Source organism: Lampetra planeri, chromosome 46 (genome assembly GCF_965212315.1).
Source record: "Lampetra planeri chromosome 46, kcLamPlan1.2.h2, whole genome shotgun sequence".
NCBI classification, from domain to species: Eukaryota; Metazoa; Chordata; class Hyperoartia; order Petromyzontiformes; family Petromyzontidae; genus Lampetra; species Lampetra planeri.
The window spans coordinates 1,030,464-1,048,945 of record NC_136152.1 but is presented as its reverse complement, the minus strand read 5'-3'; the positions used below and the strand labels follow the sequence as shown (position 1 = coordinate 1,048,945).

The window sequence follows — 18,482 nt, the reverse complement described above, 5'->3', positions numbered from 1 at the left end:
GGGGACACGCCCAAGAGGACATCCGCCACGGAGATGGAGCGATAAAAGCAGATCGTGTTACAGGGACGAAATGGATTGTTGCGAAGCGAGGCTGAGAGAGATGGCAACGGCTCTGCCAGGCCTTCATCCGGCATCGGCGAGACGATGGCTGTTGACGATGATGACAGTGGTGTATTGTTTAGCGTCAATATACTAAATGCCTCTGTTGATATGTAAACTCTGACTTTAACATAGCCACTTCCGTGACCAGTTACATGCTAATTCCTCATATTAACATCATGCTAATCAAATTTCGATTTAAAGCTTTCGTGACTGCAGGGATTCATCTTCTTGGTTCTTTCGGTAAAGTCACGTAGAAGGGAAATAATAAAATATAATAAAATACAATTCTCACGACGTTTTGGCCACAACGCAAGCAGCCGCCCTCAGGTGAAGAACAGGCCTGTCGGAAAGACAGCGTCTGAATGATAGGGGTTAGGATAGTGATAGGGGTAGTGATGGGGGTTGTGGTAGTGACGGGTTGGGGTAGTGATAGGGATTGGGGTAGTGATAGGGGTTGGGATTGTGATAGTGATAATGATGGGATTTGTGGTAGTGATAGCGGTTGGGGTAGGTCACATCTAGTTGGCCGGGCCAGGGAGAAGCAGTAACAGGATGGGCTAGGGAGAAACGATGGAGGTTGTTTTAAGAGAGGAACAGAACCAGGTGAGTGAAGGTGAAAGTGTTACGTGCTGCAGTGGGAGTTTGTAGTTGGTGCAGGGCGAGGGAGGCGCAGAGATGGACAGTCGAGATGGGGGGCGTAGAGGACGGGATGGGTGGCGAACCTGCATGAGTGCGATGTGGTGGTTGGCGAATGCAGCGAGCCGTGCATTGAGCCAGCCATCATGCATCACCGACAGCAGCTCCCTCTCCGCCTCCTCCTTCCGCCCATCGGTGATGTCCCATAACATCTCCTTCAGATCCTACACGAGTCGATCACGTTTACACGCACATGTATTAACTCAAAACACTGCCAGGCCAACGTTTTTATAAAAATAAAACACAATGTGGTCATCTGCGGTAATATTAACATCGCTTGAAAGATTATCAAACCTACGACAAAATCACACGGAATGCGCCCAATTTTGTCAGATATTGGATGCTAAGCAGGGTTGAGTCTGGTTAGTGCTTAGATGGGCGACCATCTGCTGTGGGGCTGTGGTGTGTAGCGAAAGTCAGTGCAGCAAAATCCATTGTCGTACTGTACTTTCTATGCTCCCTCGTCTATTCTCTCCGCCTTCACCAATACGCACTGAACAGCGTGGCGAAGTAGGGTCAAACAGGCCCCATGAATCCCACGGCATGGGGAGGCACCTCATCCAACAGTGGATCGGCTAAAGGGCAATACATATATTATTGATATTGTAAAAACCGAAAACAACAGACCACTTACCTGACATGGTGTGCGTGCAGGCGTGGACAGTTAGGAAGTAAATCAAGGCCTCTGATTGGTGTGGTAAGGCCTGAAAGATTGGCTGGAGGCAGAAATTGAAGTGATTGGAGGAGAAATACAAACGTAGAAGGTGGGAAACGAGGGTTGACTGACGGGGGAACGGTTGACAACCGTCGGAGAAGGAGGACGGGGATTGGCTGAGGGAAATAGGGTGAGCAAACCTTCGAGAAAGGGGGCTCAAGGGATATAAAATGGGATAGCACAAGGGGAAGGGTCGGTTGGAGAGAAGACGAAGTTCGGGCTTCAAGAAGAGTGTTCGTGTCCACAATGAAGGCTCTTAGTAAAGCGAAGAACGTGTGGCGGTGGTCGTTGCAATATTGTTGTGTTGTAAACATGTAGGAGTATACTTCTTGACTTGGCCCAACCCTGGCTGATCGCGGTGTTTGGAGGCGTCCTACCTGTGCGCGCTGATGCATCTCTGCTCGTGTGTCATCATCGCCCCTCAGGTAGCCTGGCAGCTCATTCAGCTCAATCTGCCAGCGCTGTACAAACTCCTGCTTGTGGTCGGGTCTTCGCAGAAACTCCACAAACTCCTGCCTGCACACGATTGCGTGCAGAAAACAGCGTACGCCACATGACACGATGTAAAGATGCCTCTCACTTTAAGTACCATCATTGCCAACCGTGATCTATCCACTGACGGATGAAGCCCTCCCCCAAGCCATCGCCATCTCTCCCATGTAGCGGGATGCAACGATTCACCTAGTCCCTGCACACGACTCAATTTCAAGCGTGGTGTTAAATAACCCCCCATGGCATGGAGAGGTCCTCATCCAGCACTGGTTCAACAAGGGACTCTACATGGACATGTACACATAACACAAAAATATTAATTACATGAAAGTGAAACCAAAAGTGAGATTCTATTCTTGCGTATGGCAATATGTTCAGGAGCTAACTGCCGACGTCGAGGTCTGCTAGCCACGAGAGGGCTTCAGGAGAGATGTTGCGTGATGTTGCTATTCCACCTCCATTGAAGGAGCGCAGACTACGGTGGTTTACTACGTGGTCCGTAGTTTGGGTTGCATGGCCACAGTCGCACTACTGTGGCTCGTGCCTTTAATTCACATCTTTGGAGATGTGTGCATCGGCCTGTTGATGGTCTGATGTGATTGATGGTGAGACCAATATCTTCGAGGAGGAATGATCAAAGCCAGGAGGGGTGAGGTTTGCGTCGCGAACGAGGTGTGAGATTGACCGATTTGACGCCGCTTCCTTTTTGCCAAAATGCATCGTGGGTGCGTGAAAGTGCAGAGACACACCTGATATCGTAAAGATGGTGCACGATGGCTTCTCTTTCCCGCCTTAAATTGTGAAACACCATTTTGCAGTCGGAAATGTACGTCCGTTCCATGTTGTCCCAAAAACCACTGAGGTAAGTGGCCATCTCCTACACAAAGGAAGGGTGGACATTGGTGCATGTGAAGCACTGTAAGGAGTGCTGCCGCTAGGCATAAGGTAAATCAAGTAAAAGTTTAGGGCCCAAATCGTTGAAGGGGCCTCTAATTCATGAAATAAATTAGGGTGCACCAATTATCAGCGAGATCTCAGATCCTTATAAAAAATATAAAAACAGCTCATAATGCTAACGGCAATATTGAAAAATAATTATTGCAATTATTACCTTATTTATTTTGAACAATTGTGATATCTTTACGTGGCTTGTCCATCCTATAATGTTTTTAGTCTGACGACGCACCCAAAAATAACTTCTGCTTCGGGAACCCAGCGGGCAGGGACCTCCGCTGACTGTATGTATGTGTAGTCACATAGAATCGGTCACGTAGCAGCATAGTGCTGGCTGCTGGCAGGGAAGGGGATTTGCAGCTTACAGCAGCCCTGACTGACAGAAGGCCACGTGATAGACCAGAGAGGGATCTCGGGGAAAGGTTACGGAAGGGGCACATCGAGAACCCGCTAGTAGGTTCCAGAAGGGGGCGTGGCCAGGAGCGGAGCCAGGCCACGCCCCCCAGTATAAGAGGGGCCCTGGGAGGGGACCTTGGGGCTGTCGTTTGGAGTGGGATCCTGTCGTGCTGCTGGAGTCTTCGCCGTCGTCGCCGTCTTCACCATCTCGGCGTCGCCAGTCAGGCAGTCTAACAGCTGTCCTGACTGGAAACTGTAGTTACTAAGTGTTACTGTCAGCCCGTGTTAATTAACACAGTGCCTCCTAATCTTAGTGTCTCTGAGTCACTACATATGTATGCTGAACTTCTTTCGCACTGTACGTAACCGACCGTGCTAACCGGAGGTGCAGACTGCAGGTAGCATGGCGATACAAATCCCGTATGTTTACAAATTATTTCCCGTTCGCAAACGCTTCCCCTTGGCTCTAGACGTAATGTGTTGATAACAATGTATCCAGATACCAGAGTCAGGGGCTGGTCCACATACTCCCACTCAGAGCTCCCAGGTGTTGGGCCTGGAGGGACGGTCTCGACTGCGATGGGCTCCGGAATGGCTTGCTCCTTCCCGCCACCCTTCGCTTTGCCTAAACGTTCGCGTGGCATAGTTTAACAAGTCAGACACAGATTCAGGACAAACGTACGATGTAACTCATGGGTGGGGAACCTTTTCTCTGCCAAGGGCCATTTGGATATTTATAACATCATTCGTGGGCCATACAAAATGATCAACTTAAAAATTAGCTTGTTATATTTGATCAAACATTTTATTAACTCACCCCTAATGTGATGGCTGGAACTGCTTCTCTTTGGCGAGGCGTGTGATGTTAGCTGGTGTTGATGATGTTGCTACTCGCAACTGCTTTTCCAGGTTTGCTCCTAGATTTATTGAATTTCGAGTCCTGCCTGCGGTTGCCTTGGCAGGGCCAGACAAAATGATTTTGTGGGCCTTGTACGGCCCACGGGCCGGACGTTCCCAACCCCTGATATTGCAACTGGTATTAGCCAAACATCCCAATGCTGAAAGATTGCCATTACACACATCAGCAGCAACATCGCCCCCTACTGCTAAAACTTGGCAGGACCGTCCTGAAAAAGAGTTGAGACTCGGTCTTTCTTGGGTAAATAACCGCAATCATAATAATAAAACAATACATGTATTTATAATAATCACGTTTATCAGCCGTAATACAACCACTGCTGGATTAAGGCCTTTTCAAACCGTCGCCATCTGTCATGGTCCTGCAATGCAAAAATCCATATAGCACCAGCACAACAGCTGATTTCATCTCTTGATGTCTCCTATGGACATAATCTCAGTCATATAGGGGTGAAGAGGAGGCGAGGTGGTTTGCGCACTGCGCTAGGAAATCCTACAACATGAGTTCACTTCCTAGCCATGGCTAACACTGGTGGGGAGTGATATCTGAACCGGATCTTGGGGTACTCCCCTTCATGTCTTAGCAGGGGCGCTACGGCGGCGCGATGTTAACTACCTCACCTGGCATACAGGAGGTCGTGGGTTTGATCTCGACCCTGACGCCTATATATTTGGAGTTTGCATGTCTCTCTCCCCGTGGACGCGTGGATCCTTCTCCAGGTCCTCCGGTTTTTCCCTTTCAAATTCATGAACGTGCGCTTAAAAGTATTTGGCTGCTATACATTTCCACGTGATAAGCCACTTTGTTGAGCGATTATTTGTGGCCAGGTCGCTTCTGAAAAAAGAGCTACGTAGCTCAAGTGGGTCTTACCTGGCAAAATAAAAAAGAGTTTAATAATTTATAAAAAAATATGTGTTTCATCATTTATAAATATTTGCTTTAACATATATAGTTTATCATTGAGAAAACAACTATGGGCCAAATAACTCCCATAACAGATTCGGCGTGGGGAGGCCTTCATTGGTAAAGCAAAGGAACAGCACCCACCAGAACGAGGAGGAGATTTCCCTTTCTTCTCCTTGCCCTTCGCCCGTTCCTTCTTGTCCGCTGATGCCGGGGACTTTGATGTTCTTCTCCGTGAGCCTGCGAAGCAATTGAGTATTCCAAACCATCGTTTCCGTATTTACAAATTCACGAGCGATAATTTACCAGCCTGTGTCAGACTAAACAAAGAATCCATTTGCACGAAATATATCTTCACCATGACCTTGCCCGTGCACGTGTTTCGTAAGGATCTGGCGTTAAGTGCTATGACGTCATCACGGCGTCACACAGCCCTATAGGTGTGTGAGATACTGCACATGATGGACAAACACTTCCACATTATACGATTGTAATGATTGTTTTAATGTCACCCTCAGGCAGAGCCAACATGTCACCACAGTGATCAGGGAGCGCTTGTCCGCATTAATTCCCTGAATCACAAGGCACCACGAGGCAATGACTACACTGAACTAATTGTTCCTTACAAGGATGAGTGCGTTATGCATAAGGTTGTCCAATTTTCCTGCTGCTGTCTAAAATATTATGACCATAATTTTGACTCTTGAGTTGGTGATCTAAAACAAGACTCAAAATTATGCTCGCTATATGCTGATGTCACGTGATACGCAAGGTATGATGGGAGGATCAATCCAATGGTCACAAACCTCTATCTCCCAGTAACATACGCTCTACACATCCAAATGGTACATAAAACAATTGGAGGGTCACTATTGTTTGAAACTTTGCACAGCACACCTTTTGACAGATTACAACGAATTTCCGTACATTACAAAGCACACGTGAACATATTTGAGCGCTATAAGTGAATGTGGGCGTTGAAGCGAGCTGTGCAGTTGTACCAAGGGAAGATGATGCCAGCTCTGCCACCCACCTTTAGGGGATCGGCCTGGAGAGGCGCCCTTCTGCTGGGAGCTCATGGTTGGTGTGCTTGGTACTTCCCCAAGCATGCTAGGAATCTCTTCTTCTTGTGGTTGGTCACTGTCGACCATAGGAGGCTCTTGGATAATGGCTGCTGTGTTATCCTCCAACAAAGGCTCCTCTATGCACACAATCAGGCAGAAGGATTTCACAAAGGGCGTCAAGATCCAATAATTAATTGAACCATTAATATACATTCTCAAGCTCACGGTACATGTGCAGTGTTCAACACGGAGGCACACACTCTGGACTGGGAGGCAACACTTTTATTTAACAACTTCCCTAGCGGGTAAAACTGAACGTAACTCAGGTTCTATAGTAGGTCATATGGCTAACTATGAGAGTAGCGAGTTAACTCTAGACGAAGACCCGGAGACGACGAGACACGGGACCCAGGCTTGATTCCACAGACGAGCCCAGAACACTCCCGGGACTGCCCCTTGATGCTCTTCCCCCTTCGAGACCTTTCCTGAAGGATCCCGACCGAGCATCATGTGCCCCACTCACGCTACCACGTCCCCCCTTGCCCTGTCTCAGGCCATCACCAGGACTAAGCCCCTAGGGCTGGCTGAAATGCCGCACTTACTCTGGTGCTAGAGAGAGGCTCCAGACGCACAGTTGCGCTCCTGTAACAGTAGCTGGCGCGAACACCCGAGTGACACCATTTATGTCACTACACATGTATCGAATCCCATGCAGGCCTTGCTTTTCAGAACGAAGTCCTTCTTTCCAAAAACACTCCATCCTGATATCGCTCGCCTCTTCATTTCATAATTTTGTTCCCGGTCAACCTTTAATCATTGCAAGAAATATACGGTGTGTACATTATTGTTTTCCTGTTGTGTTCTTCTGCTAGTTTCTCTGTGATTTTTGTGAGTACATCGTTTAAGTTTTGCACGTATTTCTATCGAGTCCAACTGTTGCAGCAGTTTTTGTTCAAATAACCTCTTCAAACATCTCCTGCAGTTCATTCTTTCGTAATATTTAGAATTCTCAGCAAAACTTGTTATACCTGCCTTTTGTCTTACTCATATTTCCTTAAGTCCAAATGATCTGTTTACACACTGTTTAATGTGGGGGGGGGCACACACGACGATCAGGATATAATTTGCGTACTCTCAGCCATGCAGTCACAATGCAAAGAATTGAACGCAATGCTGCCTCTGATGATATGTGTAAATCAATGGGCTTATGCAAATCCACTGATGGGAATTTGTATTACCTTTGGGCTTACTGATTTGCTGCTTGTGCAGAAGGGTTTGTTCAAAGATGCGCTTCATTCCCTGGTACAACAAGTCCTGATCTGTCTCGGCACACACGCTTTGCAGCACTCCGTGCCTAGGCCCAAACCACTGCTCCAGGTCAGGCCAGTGTTTTTCAAATCCTACCAGCCTACATGCACACAACACGCGCACAAAAATTTAAACATCCTCAACAGCAAATACTAGTCGCTACTCAACGGTACGTCTCTGCTCATGTGTCGTCTTCGCAATGGCTAGTGTGACAAACATTTTGAGAGCTTTCTTTTCTTTCAGTGCCAGTAAACAATATTTTCTCCACAATACAGGTTTTTTTTTGGTTTAGATCGAGTTAATATAAATGTGTCGTTAAACCCGCCACCACCCAACACATCCAATTAGTAAGGTAAGATTGTAAATCTGAGTACACAGATTGTAAATATTGTATATTTTCTCTCCAACACACCGGTGTGCTGTACTAGTAACGAATTGGCATATTATGTTTGCTTAACAAACCTTACTAATTGGCTGTGCCGGGTGGTGGCGGCGGGTTTAACGACACATTTATATTTACACGATCCAACCCAAAAAAAAACTATATTATGGATGATATTGGTCACGAAAGCCTACGTGTTAAATATTTTCTCGACCGTGCTATCACTGTCATGCAATAGAGGACGAGCATTCACTTGAATCCCTCACAGAGCAGCACGACCCCTTCGCAGTAAACGGAAGCAGATGTTACAGAGCTACCTCTGAGATCCCTTCAAGTGATTTCTGGTCCACACAGTAGACAGCAGCACTTTTAAACTCGCTCTGCCATTGAGGGTTAATATTTCGTCGCACAACTGTTTGAACTGATGTTCTTTCAATTCTTCAAGATGGAATTTAGCCAAATTAAGGACAAAATTAAATTTAATCGTAGATACTCTTTGGTTCTTTCGGTAAAGTCACGTAGGTGAAAAATTATAAATAAAAATAATAAAATAAAAATTAGAAATAAATAAATCACGACGTTTCGATTGCAACACAAGCAAACATCATCAGGTGTGACAACCACAGCAAGGACATTTTTGGGAGAGAACCAAAGAGTATGAATCCTTGCAGTCACGAAAACTTCAAATCTAGAATTAATCGTAGATCTTTGTGCAATCTTTCCTGACCAGGATGACATCATCAACTCAATACACTTGAGAACCTGGCTTAATCAAAAGCGGCTGTCTGGGTTCAAACCCAGGATCTCAGCGGTGTGCTCTGATCTCTAAGCTACCCGGCCACCTGTCATTCAGATGGACATTATGGATGAGCAAGTAAGTAACGAGACAAAAGCTTTTAGATTGAGGAAACAACACCTTGTGACTGACCATAGGCAGACAAGAAGAATAAATAAGGGTGATACGGCGAGACTAGGGTGGTGCCAGGACTAAGTGCTGGCAAGCCTTACTTGTTGGGAAGTTGATCCAGGTCCACCTCCGCTCCGTTTTCAACAGCCTCGGCACCTGCAAGATAAACTGCGCTTAACAAATGCTCTCAATGCTCTCTTAGGTGTGTTTTGTTTTTCCGGGTCGCTCTGCGTGACGTACGACGTTTCGCTCGACGTGCCGGGAGAGTTTCATCAGCAACTGAACACTTCATTCCGAAAAAAACCCGTAACACACATCAGAGATGTGTGTTCAGCATCATCGGGCGAATTGCCCGATGATGCTGGATGCAATTACCAGCGAAACGTCGTACTCAAATTGTAAATGTTGTGGTTTCACGCTTCAACACAAAGCAGTGAACTATTTGTCTTTTGTCAACGTGACACTTTTTGACTGATTGGCCGTGTCGGGTGGTGGAGGGTTACGACACATTTATAAATAACGCGATCTAAACCCAAACACGTTGATTATGGACACATCGGAGAGCTATACAGCACCAACCGCGAAAGCCTAGGTGGTAGTACATACTCTCATTGCAAGCCACACATTCCTTGAATATACTTTTTTATTGGCCAATAATGAAGAGGCAGATAGAAGCAGGTTAGAGTGCTTTAGGAAAACTGAACGTTTCGGTGAGAAACGACATACCAACGTGCCTAGCGGAGAACGTTTTTAATCACTCTGTATTACCCGCAATCATGTACGGATCAGAAATGTGGCAAAGAAAATGGAACAAAAGCCGAAAAGAGCACAAACGAGCAGAGAGAGTTGCACGCTTGGAATTCAACTGATAGACAGGAAGTGGAGCACATCGCTTAGAGAATATAAGCAGGTTACAAACATTGCATTAACTGTTAAGAAAAATTAAGCGGGCTTGGGCAGGATACATTGCTATAGCACGGATGATGGCCAGAGTTATGAGGGACACACGCCTCAGAGGACATGCACCATGCACTGTGGAGATGGAGCGACATCAGCTCATGTGCAGGTACTTAGATGCATTCTTGCATTGTGAGACCCTGATAGTGTCAGCGAGGCCTTTATCCAGCAGTGGGTAGGTCATGGTTGATGATGATGATGAATGAAGGGTATAGCGCTGGAAATAAATAGAGTTTAGTGCATGCCAGAGATGGTGATGGCTTTGGGAGGAAGCTATCATCAAGCAGTGGATAGATCAGGGCCTCTGATGAAGTGCTACAACTCTGGGCATGAATGAAGTGATGTGTATGACTACGGCTATTTTTATTTCAGCAGGTCTGCTGAATTATATAGATCTTTTTCAGAAGCGACCTAGCCACAAGTGATAGCTCAACGAAGTGGCTTATGTGGAAAATTCTAAGAGTCAAATACTCCAAACCTATGTTGATTCTAAATTTGGAGGTAAAAACCAGAAGACTAGGAGTAAAATATAGGCGGCCACGGGGAGAACATGCATACTTCAATTATACAGGCGTCAGGATTTGGCATCGAACCCAAGATATCCTGTATACCAGGCCACTGTGTGTGCGCGTATAAGTCCTCACAAGACGCACTCTCAGCTCTTTCGAACGCAGCGCTGTCGGACAGCGTGAGGACCAAAGCCAGGTCCAGAGCGGGTGGAGGAGGTGGCGCTTTGGGTGGGGCAAAGGGGTCCTGCACCAGCAGTGACACCTTTCCGCTAGCGGTGCCGCTACCCTGCTGCCCCAGCTCCTTCGAGCTTCCTTCCTCGAGGTCTTCATCCCATCCAGTGAGGGCCTTCTCCAACAGCTTAGCCTGTTGCACTGTCGCAGGAAAGCCATCTAGTATCCAGCCTGTCTGCTCCGGCAATTCCCTGGACCACCAACACACGGATACACACGGCTTTGGGTGCATCTCACCAAACCTCCGCAATGCCTGATACAGGGATAAAATCAAAACGGTATTTAATTGTTTTTTTGCCATTGAACCAGACCAATAAATGTACAAAAATAAATCTAATAGGATTGATATATGTCAATACACTTCAGGATGTATTTATAGCGTCTAAATGTAAGACAAAATAGTAGAACGTGCATCATAAAGAAAAAGGAAGCAAATACAGAAGAGCTTGCTTCTCTTTTCAGCGATGACAATGGGGCGCAATGGGCAGGTCCAAAGACCCACGCTTACCCACACATTTCACTTCTGTCATCCACATAAATAGGCGTCAATGAACATGGGAAATAGGATGGATTTCCTGCCACTTTGGGATTATTATGCATCTCATCTGTGCTTTGGACGGTGAGTGGAGCACGTCATTCATCCTATTATGGCATCCAACCTGTTAACTGCACCAAAGTACAGATAATAGTCTAGCTTCATTCTTTTCTGGCCTCATGCTCGACTCATGATACAGGCAAAGGGTAGTGTTACCCCGAGTAGTGGGCAGTGTTGGCTAATAAGTGGGTGAGAGCATAAGCAGTAGGCAGGGCCAATGCAGACAGAGGGAAGGATTGCCAGCACCCCATGTGTCCTGGCTGAGTCTCCTATAAATGTGACGTGATTGGGTGACGTGAATGCACAGTGGCAGTCAGTGAAACTGCCCCACATACCTCAACGCCTGCAGCACAAGAAATACGAGAAGCTGGTCAGGGACCACGCCTCCCTGCGCCAGAACTTCAGACGCTTGTCTTCCCAGCTCCACGCGGCACGGCAGCTACATCAGCCACAACAACGGCAACCACAGCAGCAATTCTCCCTGGGCATAGGTGGTGGCACCACAATGAGGATAGCGCCCCCCCCCCCAGGACTTGCCAAATTTCTGGGGTGAACATGAGACTTTTTTTTTAACACAGTTGCTAAGCACAGGACCCAAAGGCCCAAAACCTCAAGCAGCCAGTAATAAACTGGCACATTCGAAGTTGCAATAGCTAAGGGTCTAACGCATTTCTTATATTGAATATGGTTTTTACGAGAGCTTGGATAAATGGATGACAGTCCAAAGTGGAGGAGCAGTGTTAGGGAAGTCTGGGTGATTGAACACGGTACAGATGAGCCAAAAAAAGTCAGTGTCTGGTAGACCGAATCCTCAACACGGGTGGAGGAATCAATGAGTGACGGTGATGGGAACAGTAACAGTGTGGTAGTAGCGATAGAAGAATGATAAGGAGGCAACAGGCCACCGGTGAGCGGGTGACAGGAGTGCATCAGCGAGGGCTGGTAATTTGAGAGTGCTGGCCCCCGCAGTTATTGCTACAGAAGGAAACTGCATCTCAGCTGGATCCAAAGAGCGACCAACGTAGAAGTAAGAAAATGCTTGTACAATGAAGAAGACCTGATGCAGGCAGTGATGATAAGGAAACTGTCACTATTTGGACACATGTGTAGGATGGACAACAGGAAAATTAAAAGTGTATTATTCGTAAAAATGGATGGAACAGGAAAGAGAGGAAGACCTAACAGAATGGCTTGGCGACATAAGAGATTCACGCCAGAAAAACGTGCACTACTTGAGCATATTGGCACAAGACAGAGGAAAGTGGAAACAAATGACAAAATGTGCAGTGGACACCGACGGGCTTTCTGCCCATGGATTGTGATGATGTGATGATGCCCCACGTAGGTGCGGTACCAGACCTCAGCATGGGTCACAGGGTCGGCCTCCTCATGATTGTCATCCCCTTCTGCCACGATCCTCTCATCGTCCTCCTAACAAAAAGTTCCACAAACTTCACTTAAGCGTTCACGTAAGAACGATCCAATCCTGAACTCATGAGGCTTTCGTGACTGCAAGGATTCATATTCTTAGGTTTTTTCGGTAAAGTCACGTAGGTAAAAAATTAAAATTAATAAAAGTAAAATAAAAGTAAAATTAAAATCACGACGTAAAATTTATAAAAGTAAAATAAAATAAAAATCACGTTTCGTGATTTTTATTTTATTTTTATTAATTTCATTTTTTTACCTACGTGACTTTACCGAAAAAACCTAAGAATCTGAACTCATGACTTAGCCAACGTATCCAACTTTAAACTTAGTTTTATTATTATTAAGCAAATGATACCAGAAAACGCTGATTCAGAATGGCCATAGGCTTATGAACCAAAGTGCGATTAATATTATTATTTTATATGGCGAGAATGATTGTGTAATTTACTATATATAATTCAGCACAACAGCAGAACATGGATGTTATACAATTCAGCGGATAACAACTGTAGCTTTTTGTACATTGCTCACTCGTGTCCTCTCCTACAAACGAATGAATTTGGTAGAACAAGTGCTTTCAATTCCTGCTTATTATATTTGGTCAGAAATGAACGAGGGTGCCTTCAATCACTCAGTGGAGACCTCGTGCTCAATGGGGTAGAGGCTTGCATTGTAGGTCTCCATAGACTCGAGCAATAGAGCAGACACGTTCAACGTCACCAGCCCACAATCTGGAGGCACAGACAGCACGGCACGTCCATTAACAGAGTATCAGAAATGCACACTTAGCCACGTCGTCATGTTGAACTTCTTTCGCACCGTACGTTCAAGTTCAAGTTCAAGTTAATTTATTAGGTATAGCCCTGTGAGCCATTCGGCTCTTGAATCGGGTGCAACCGCAACAAACAAAAAACAAAAACATGAACAAAAAACATCTTAAAGTGAATATGTGACTAAGTGCAAACAGAAAATCCAAAAAAAGACAGCAAAATATTTCAGAAAAAACACCGTACACCAACGCTGTGTGCATAGCCAACTCATCGGAGGTGTGGGGGAAGGACAACAAAGAGCACACTTATACAAACGTGTGCTCAGCCACACATTCAATTGTGCCCACAAAATAAATTAATTTATGCGAGCAGGCATATTATCAACATACTTCACCACGCTGGTCAGTGCGGGTCAGTGAAGGGGAGAGCCCAAGTGCTGGTTCAGCTTGTCATGGCTTGAAATCAAACTTAGGTTGCGATGTTTGTAGCTCAGTAAGCTAACCGCAAAGTCATCACTCCCTCCAAATGCAATACATTATTCACAGTCTATGGCTTTTAGTGGGATTCATCCCTCTTACAACAGAGTAGTGCGTTGGTGTATGGCTGCGGGTGTTACACAGGCATCGTACCTTGTGACAGGCGTTGCAGACAGCTGGTTTTTCCCGAGAAGGGCTTTCCCAGAACGCAGGCACGGATGGAGGACGGAGGCAAGGCGACGGGTGGTGCGAGTGACCGTGGAGGACGCACTAATGTGCAAATATGCCGTACCACGTGACCCAAGACGGCATTGTTGGGGGGCGGCTCCACGGCTGAACTGCCATCCACAGCTTGCCACTCTCCTTTCATGCCCTGCAGGGTTAGCGATAAGGAGAAGTTTTAACTGGGCAAGTCTCCGACGCGTTTACGAGTCTTAGCACGCGTTGCCCGTCGTAACGTTCAAAGTTTCGCTCCATGTTCTGGGAATTTCATTCGGTACTGAACCAAGTGACCGATTCGATTCGGTTCACGAAGAAGCTCTCAGCATGCGCAGTGAAACGTCGAACATCGCGACAAAAACAACAGGCGGTGCAACGTGACGAAGGTTTACTTAGCTTGGCAGGGTGGTTCCGTATTAAGCGCAGCTGTACATTGCTGTTGATTTCCCTTACATTTACTCAAGACCTCCTTCACAAAATATTTTTTTGTCCCATTGAGCGCTTACCAGGTGCTAAATAAAGATCACCCATTAATGAATGGATTTTTTCCTGCAACAAACGACACGAATGTGATGTAGATTTTTCTTTCTTTCTTTCATTAATTCATTGAAGCCTTCATAAATAATGACTACAATAATAGAAATAAACCCACCGATAAACAAAGGAGCCTTACGGAAAGGCCTGACACACTTTTCCCGCTACTCTCAGGGTATTGGATAAGTTGCTTTGGTCTGGCTGTTGCGAGCCTCTGGCAGAAACACTGAATCGTAAAGACCCTAGACGTGGTCTTGGAAAACTTATGCAACTTGCAGAAATCCACATGCATTTATTAAAATACACTGCTTGTGAAGGTACCTTTCACCCTCGTTTTACCATATATGGACAGATGGATCAGAAACATCGACAATGACAAAGAAATTAGAAGAAAAGCTGAAAACTGCACAAAGAGATAACGACGCTATGAAAAGTAAGTGGCCTTGGGTAAGTGGTTGAGTATAACGACGAATTGTCAGCCCAAGGAGGAGATGGAGCGATAAAATTAGCTCATGTTCAGGTGCTAGATGGACAGCACCGTGGTCGGGCATGACGATAACTTTGGAAGGACATCATCCAGCTGTGGACTGCTTGTGGTTGATGAGGACGATTGTGGTGGTGGTGTAGTATCGTTGAAAGAAGTGTGCACGCCGCACCATGTAATCTAAGAAGTCTTGCTCATCAAGCGCTGCCTGTGCTTCCTTGTGGGCCATTGAGACAGTGGACTCGGAAGTGTCCTTTGGGTCGGGTGGGTCGTAAACAGGCAGCTCCAGCACAAACAGCTCCCTCCACTCGCGCAGCAGCTGTTTCGGGACATTCCTGTACAGCAACGCAAGTGTGCATGCTATTAATACTTGGCGTATATGAATTACCTGCAAATCACTTAATTGGGAGTACGCATAGCAAAAATTGCTCCTAAATGGCAGAATACCTATTTGCAGGCCAGGAGACAAGTCACCTTATGCTGCACAGGGACAGCTGCCACTGTGTTGAAATGAGATTTTATGTAATTGACTTATCGCGTGTGGCTAGCACCAGCACACGATGTGATGGTGTGCCCAGCACCACACCCGGCTGCCTTAGCATGGCTGGCTACGTACGGTGCGAAAGAAGTTCTAGTTTGAAGTTTGTCTCCCCAGTACAGATGCTTACACACTACAACAAGTACTCATTTAAGGGTGAGTCGACCTCGTGAAGGCTCAGAACCGGATCAAAAGTTCGGCACTGATGTTGATTGTGAGCCGAAATCGAACTCTGGTCGCCGAGTTTGTAGCATAGACCGCTACACCACTGCTCCCAAAGATCGCACATATAGTCTATAACGGACTGTTGGGGCAAGCGCTGTTCCCAAAAACCTATGAACCACACACACAAAGACAAAGATCCCCCGTATTGGCTTCAACAGACTGTTGGGGCAAGTGCTGTTAGCGAGCATCAGTGAAGGCTGCCATGGCACACGAGGGGGTAGGTGGCCAGCACCACATTCGACCGCCTTTGTCTCCCTAGTGGCGGTGTTTACACACCACACCAGGTACTCATTTGAGGCTGAGTCGACCTAGGGGAGGCCCACGACAGATTCAAATAATCGTCACTGGTGTTGGCCGTGAGCGGGAATCAAGCTAGGGTCGCCGGGCTCGTAGCACAGTGCGCTAGCCACTACTCCGCCACTCCCAAGGTAGTAAGAGTAGCACGTGCAACAACAAAAGACAAAGATTCCCCATATAAATTTCGATTTAAAGCTTTCGTGACTGCAGGGATTCATCTTCTTGGTTCTTTCGGCAAAGTCACGTAGAATTGAAATAATAAAATAATAAAAATAAAACATAATAAAATAATTCTCACGACGTTTCGGCCACAACGCAAGTAGCCGTCCTCAGGTGGAGAACAGGTCTGTCGAGGAGCCAGAGTCTCATTCAGACTCGACAGACCTGTTCTCCACCTGAGGACGGCTACTTGCGTTGTGGCCGAAACGTCGTGAGAATTATTTATTATGTTTTATTTTTATTATTTTATTATTTCAATTCTACGTGACTTTACGGAAAGAACCAAGAAGATTCCCCATATAGTCTTTAACAGACTGTTGAGCCAAGTGCTGTTCCTGAAATTCTATGAAGCACACACACACACACCTGCCGGTGAGTTCCCTATACTCGGCTTGCCGGGTCGCCAGGTCCACCACATGCAGCACGATGCCCATGCACATTTGCTTGTGCCAGGCATGCCGAGCAGCCAGGCGCTCCGCCAGTAGGCGAGCGTGCAGCTCCCGCTCGCGCTCTGCCTGCTCTCGCTGCTCCTCGCTTTCCCAGCGCGAACGCGCCTGCGTACGTGCACGCACGCGCACGCATGCACACCACAACGCTTACACACGTGTATGTCCTGAAGATGCATAACAATGCCTCTCTGAACATAAAGCAGGGGCAGGGAACCTTTACCTTAGTGAGGGCCGAATAAGACTTTTATATTGCATCCAGCGGACCACACATGAACGCACATCTTAGTGCTGTTCAATAATCATAGAAAAAATAACGTTTGTATGTAACTCTGCTTTTAGTGACACAAGCGGCTGAGCGCGCAAAAATGTTAAACACTGTTGGCACGTTGAAAATATTCAAATCTATGACCCAATTACTGTTGCTAAGATGCTTACAGTGACGAATAAATGTTGTTCGTGGGGTTTTTACGGAGCGGTGGGCCTCATTTGGCTATGGGTCAGTATGAAATGTGTGGGTCAGATCTAACCCATGGGCCGTAAATTCCCCACCCCCGACGTAGTGTGTCATCTGCATACCGACTCACAGCGTCAGCGTCCAGAGCCTCCGTGAACTCGCGATGACGGCGTTCAGCGAGCTGGTAGTGGCGCTCCAGACGGTTTTGCCGCACCGTCTCCTTGTGCTGCCGCGTTAGCAGCAGCTGCACGGCAACACGCTGCTCCTGCTGGCTCTGTCTCATCAGCCGTCCCACCAGCTCCTCCACCCGATCCAGCTCCTGCACAATACAGCAACATCTTTTCCAGTGATCCCACACCCCCTGCTTATGAAACCACCCCTTCTGCGAAGGGAAAATTACCACTTCTCTGAAATGGAATCGTTACAGGAGAGAACAAGAACTGAAATCGGAGCAAAGAAACGTGGACATGTGCATGCTTGGAGTTGTACGGAGAGAAAGAGGAATACGTGGACTTCAGAAAATATGCAAAGTTAGAAGCACCAAATGGACCCTTAAGATTGAGTGAGCTTGAGCAAGAACGGATGACGGCTGATGGTCGAGATGAACAAATAATTCATAAAAAGAATATGATTAACAATATTCACGATTTAATAATATTTAGCAAAACAGATGACGCCATTATCTCATACAATATTTCAGAGCATCGCAAATATCGCAGGAACCCCTCACTTAATATATATTTTATAGAGACGTTTCATAACCTCCATATCCCGCTGGGCCTGAAGTTGATGCACCAAAACCGCCCTGCGACGCTTCTCTCGCTGGTTCCGCGCTTGTCCATCCTCCTGCAGCCTGCGCCGAATCTCCCCCACGTACTCCACCCTGTTAGACAGTCAACATCGTTCATGAGGCTATTCACATATACAAACACAGAGACAATTTCAACCGAGAAGATGGATTCCGGCTTGGCAATCATTGGAAGGATTTGATCAACCATTTCGGGTCTTAATTTATTGTGTTCACGCTTACGGCGACTTTCAGACCACATTCCATGTTCTGCTCCCCCCTCCTCTTTTCCGAACATAGATGGACTCGTCCATCTGGCCAACTGCCAAATCGCTGTCTGTGGTGCTGACGTTAGGAAAAACCGCCACTTTTTTAAATTTTCTTGCTGTGGATTTCACACCTGATGATGATTGCTTGTGTTGCAGTCGAAACGTCGTGAGAATTTTTATTGTTTTATATTTATATTATT

The 18,482-nt window shown here is 46.5% G+C and overlaps 1 protein-coding gene across 1 annotated transcript in view; it reads right to left on the bottom strand.

Moving 5' to 3' along the window:
- Positions 1-18,482, bottom strand: part of SPEF2 (sperm flagellar and cilia associated 2) — a 35,882-nt gene that overhangs the window by 11,338 nt on the left and 6,062 nt on the right. Inside the window, exons 7-23 of the mRNA XM_078615108.1 lie at positions 17,989-18,109; positions 17,357-17,545; positions 16,690-16,877; positions 15,217-15,379; positions 13,961-14,180; positions 13,204-13,292; positions 12,490-12,561; positions 11,466-11,569; positions 10,449-10,726; positions 8,940-8,994; positions 7,480-7,649; positions 6,211-6,378; positions 5,322-5,417; positions 3,859-3,980; positions 2,755-2,882; positions 1,891-2,029; positions 825-962 (exon numbers count right to left, since the gene is read on the bottom strand). Of these exons, the coding sequence (XP_078471234.1) occupies positions 825-962; positions 1,891-2,029; positions 2,755-2,882; positions 3,859-3,980; positions 5,322-5,417; positions 6,211-6,378; positions 7,480-7,649; positions 8,940-8,994; positions 10,449-10,726; positions 11,466-11,569; positions 12,490-12,561; positions 13,204-13,292; positions 13,961-14,180; positions 15,217-15,379; positions 16,690-16,877; positions 17,357-17,545; positions 17,989-18,109 (2,440 nt within the window). The remainder of the gene's footprint in view (positions 1-824; positions 963-1,890; positions 2,030-2,754; positions 2,883-3,858; positions 3,981-5,321; positions 5,418-6,210; positions 6,379-7,479; positions 7,650-8,939; positions 8,995-10,448; positions 10,727-11,465; positions 11,570-12,489; positions 12,562-13,203; positions 13,293-13,960; positions 14,181-15,216; positions 15,380-16,689; positions 16,878-17,356; positions 17,546-17,988; positions 18,110-18,482) is intronic.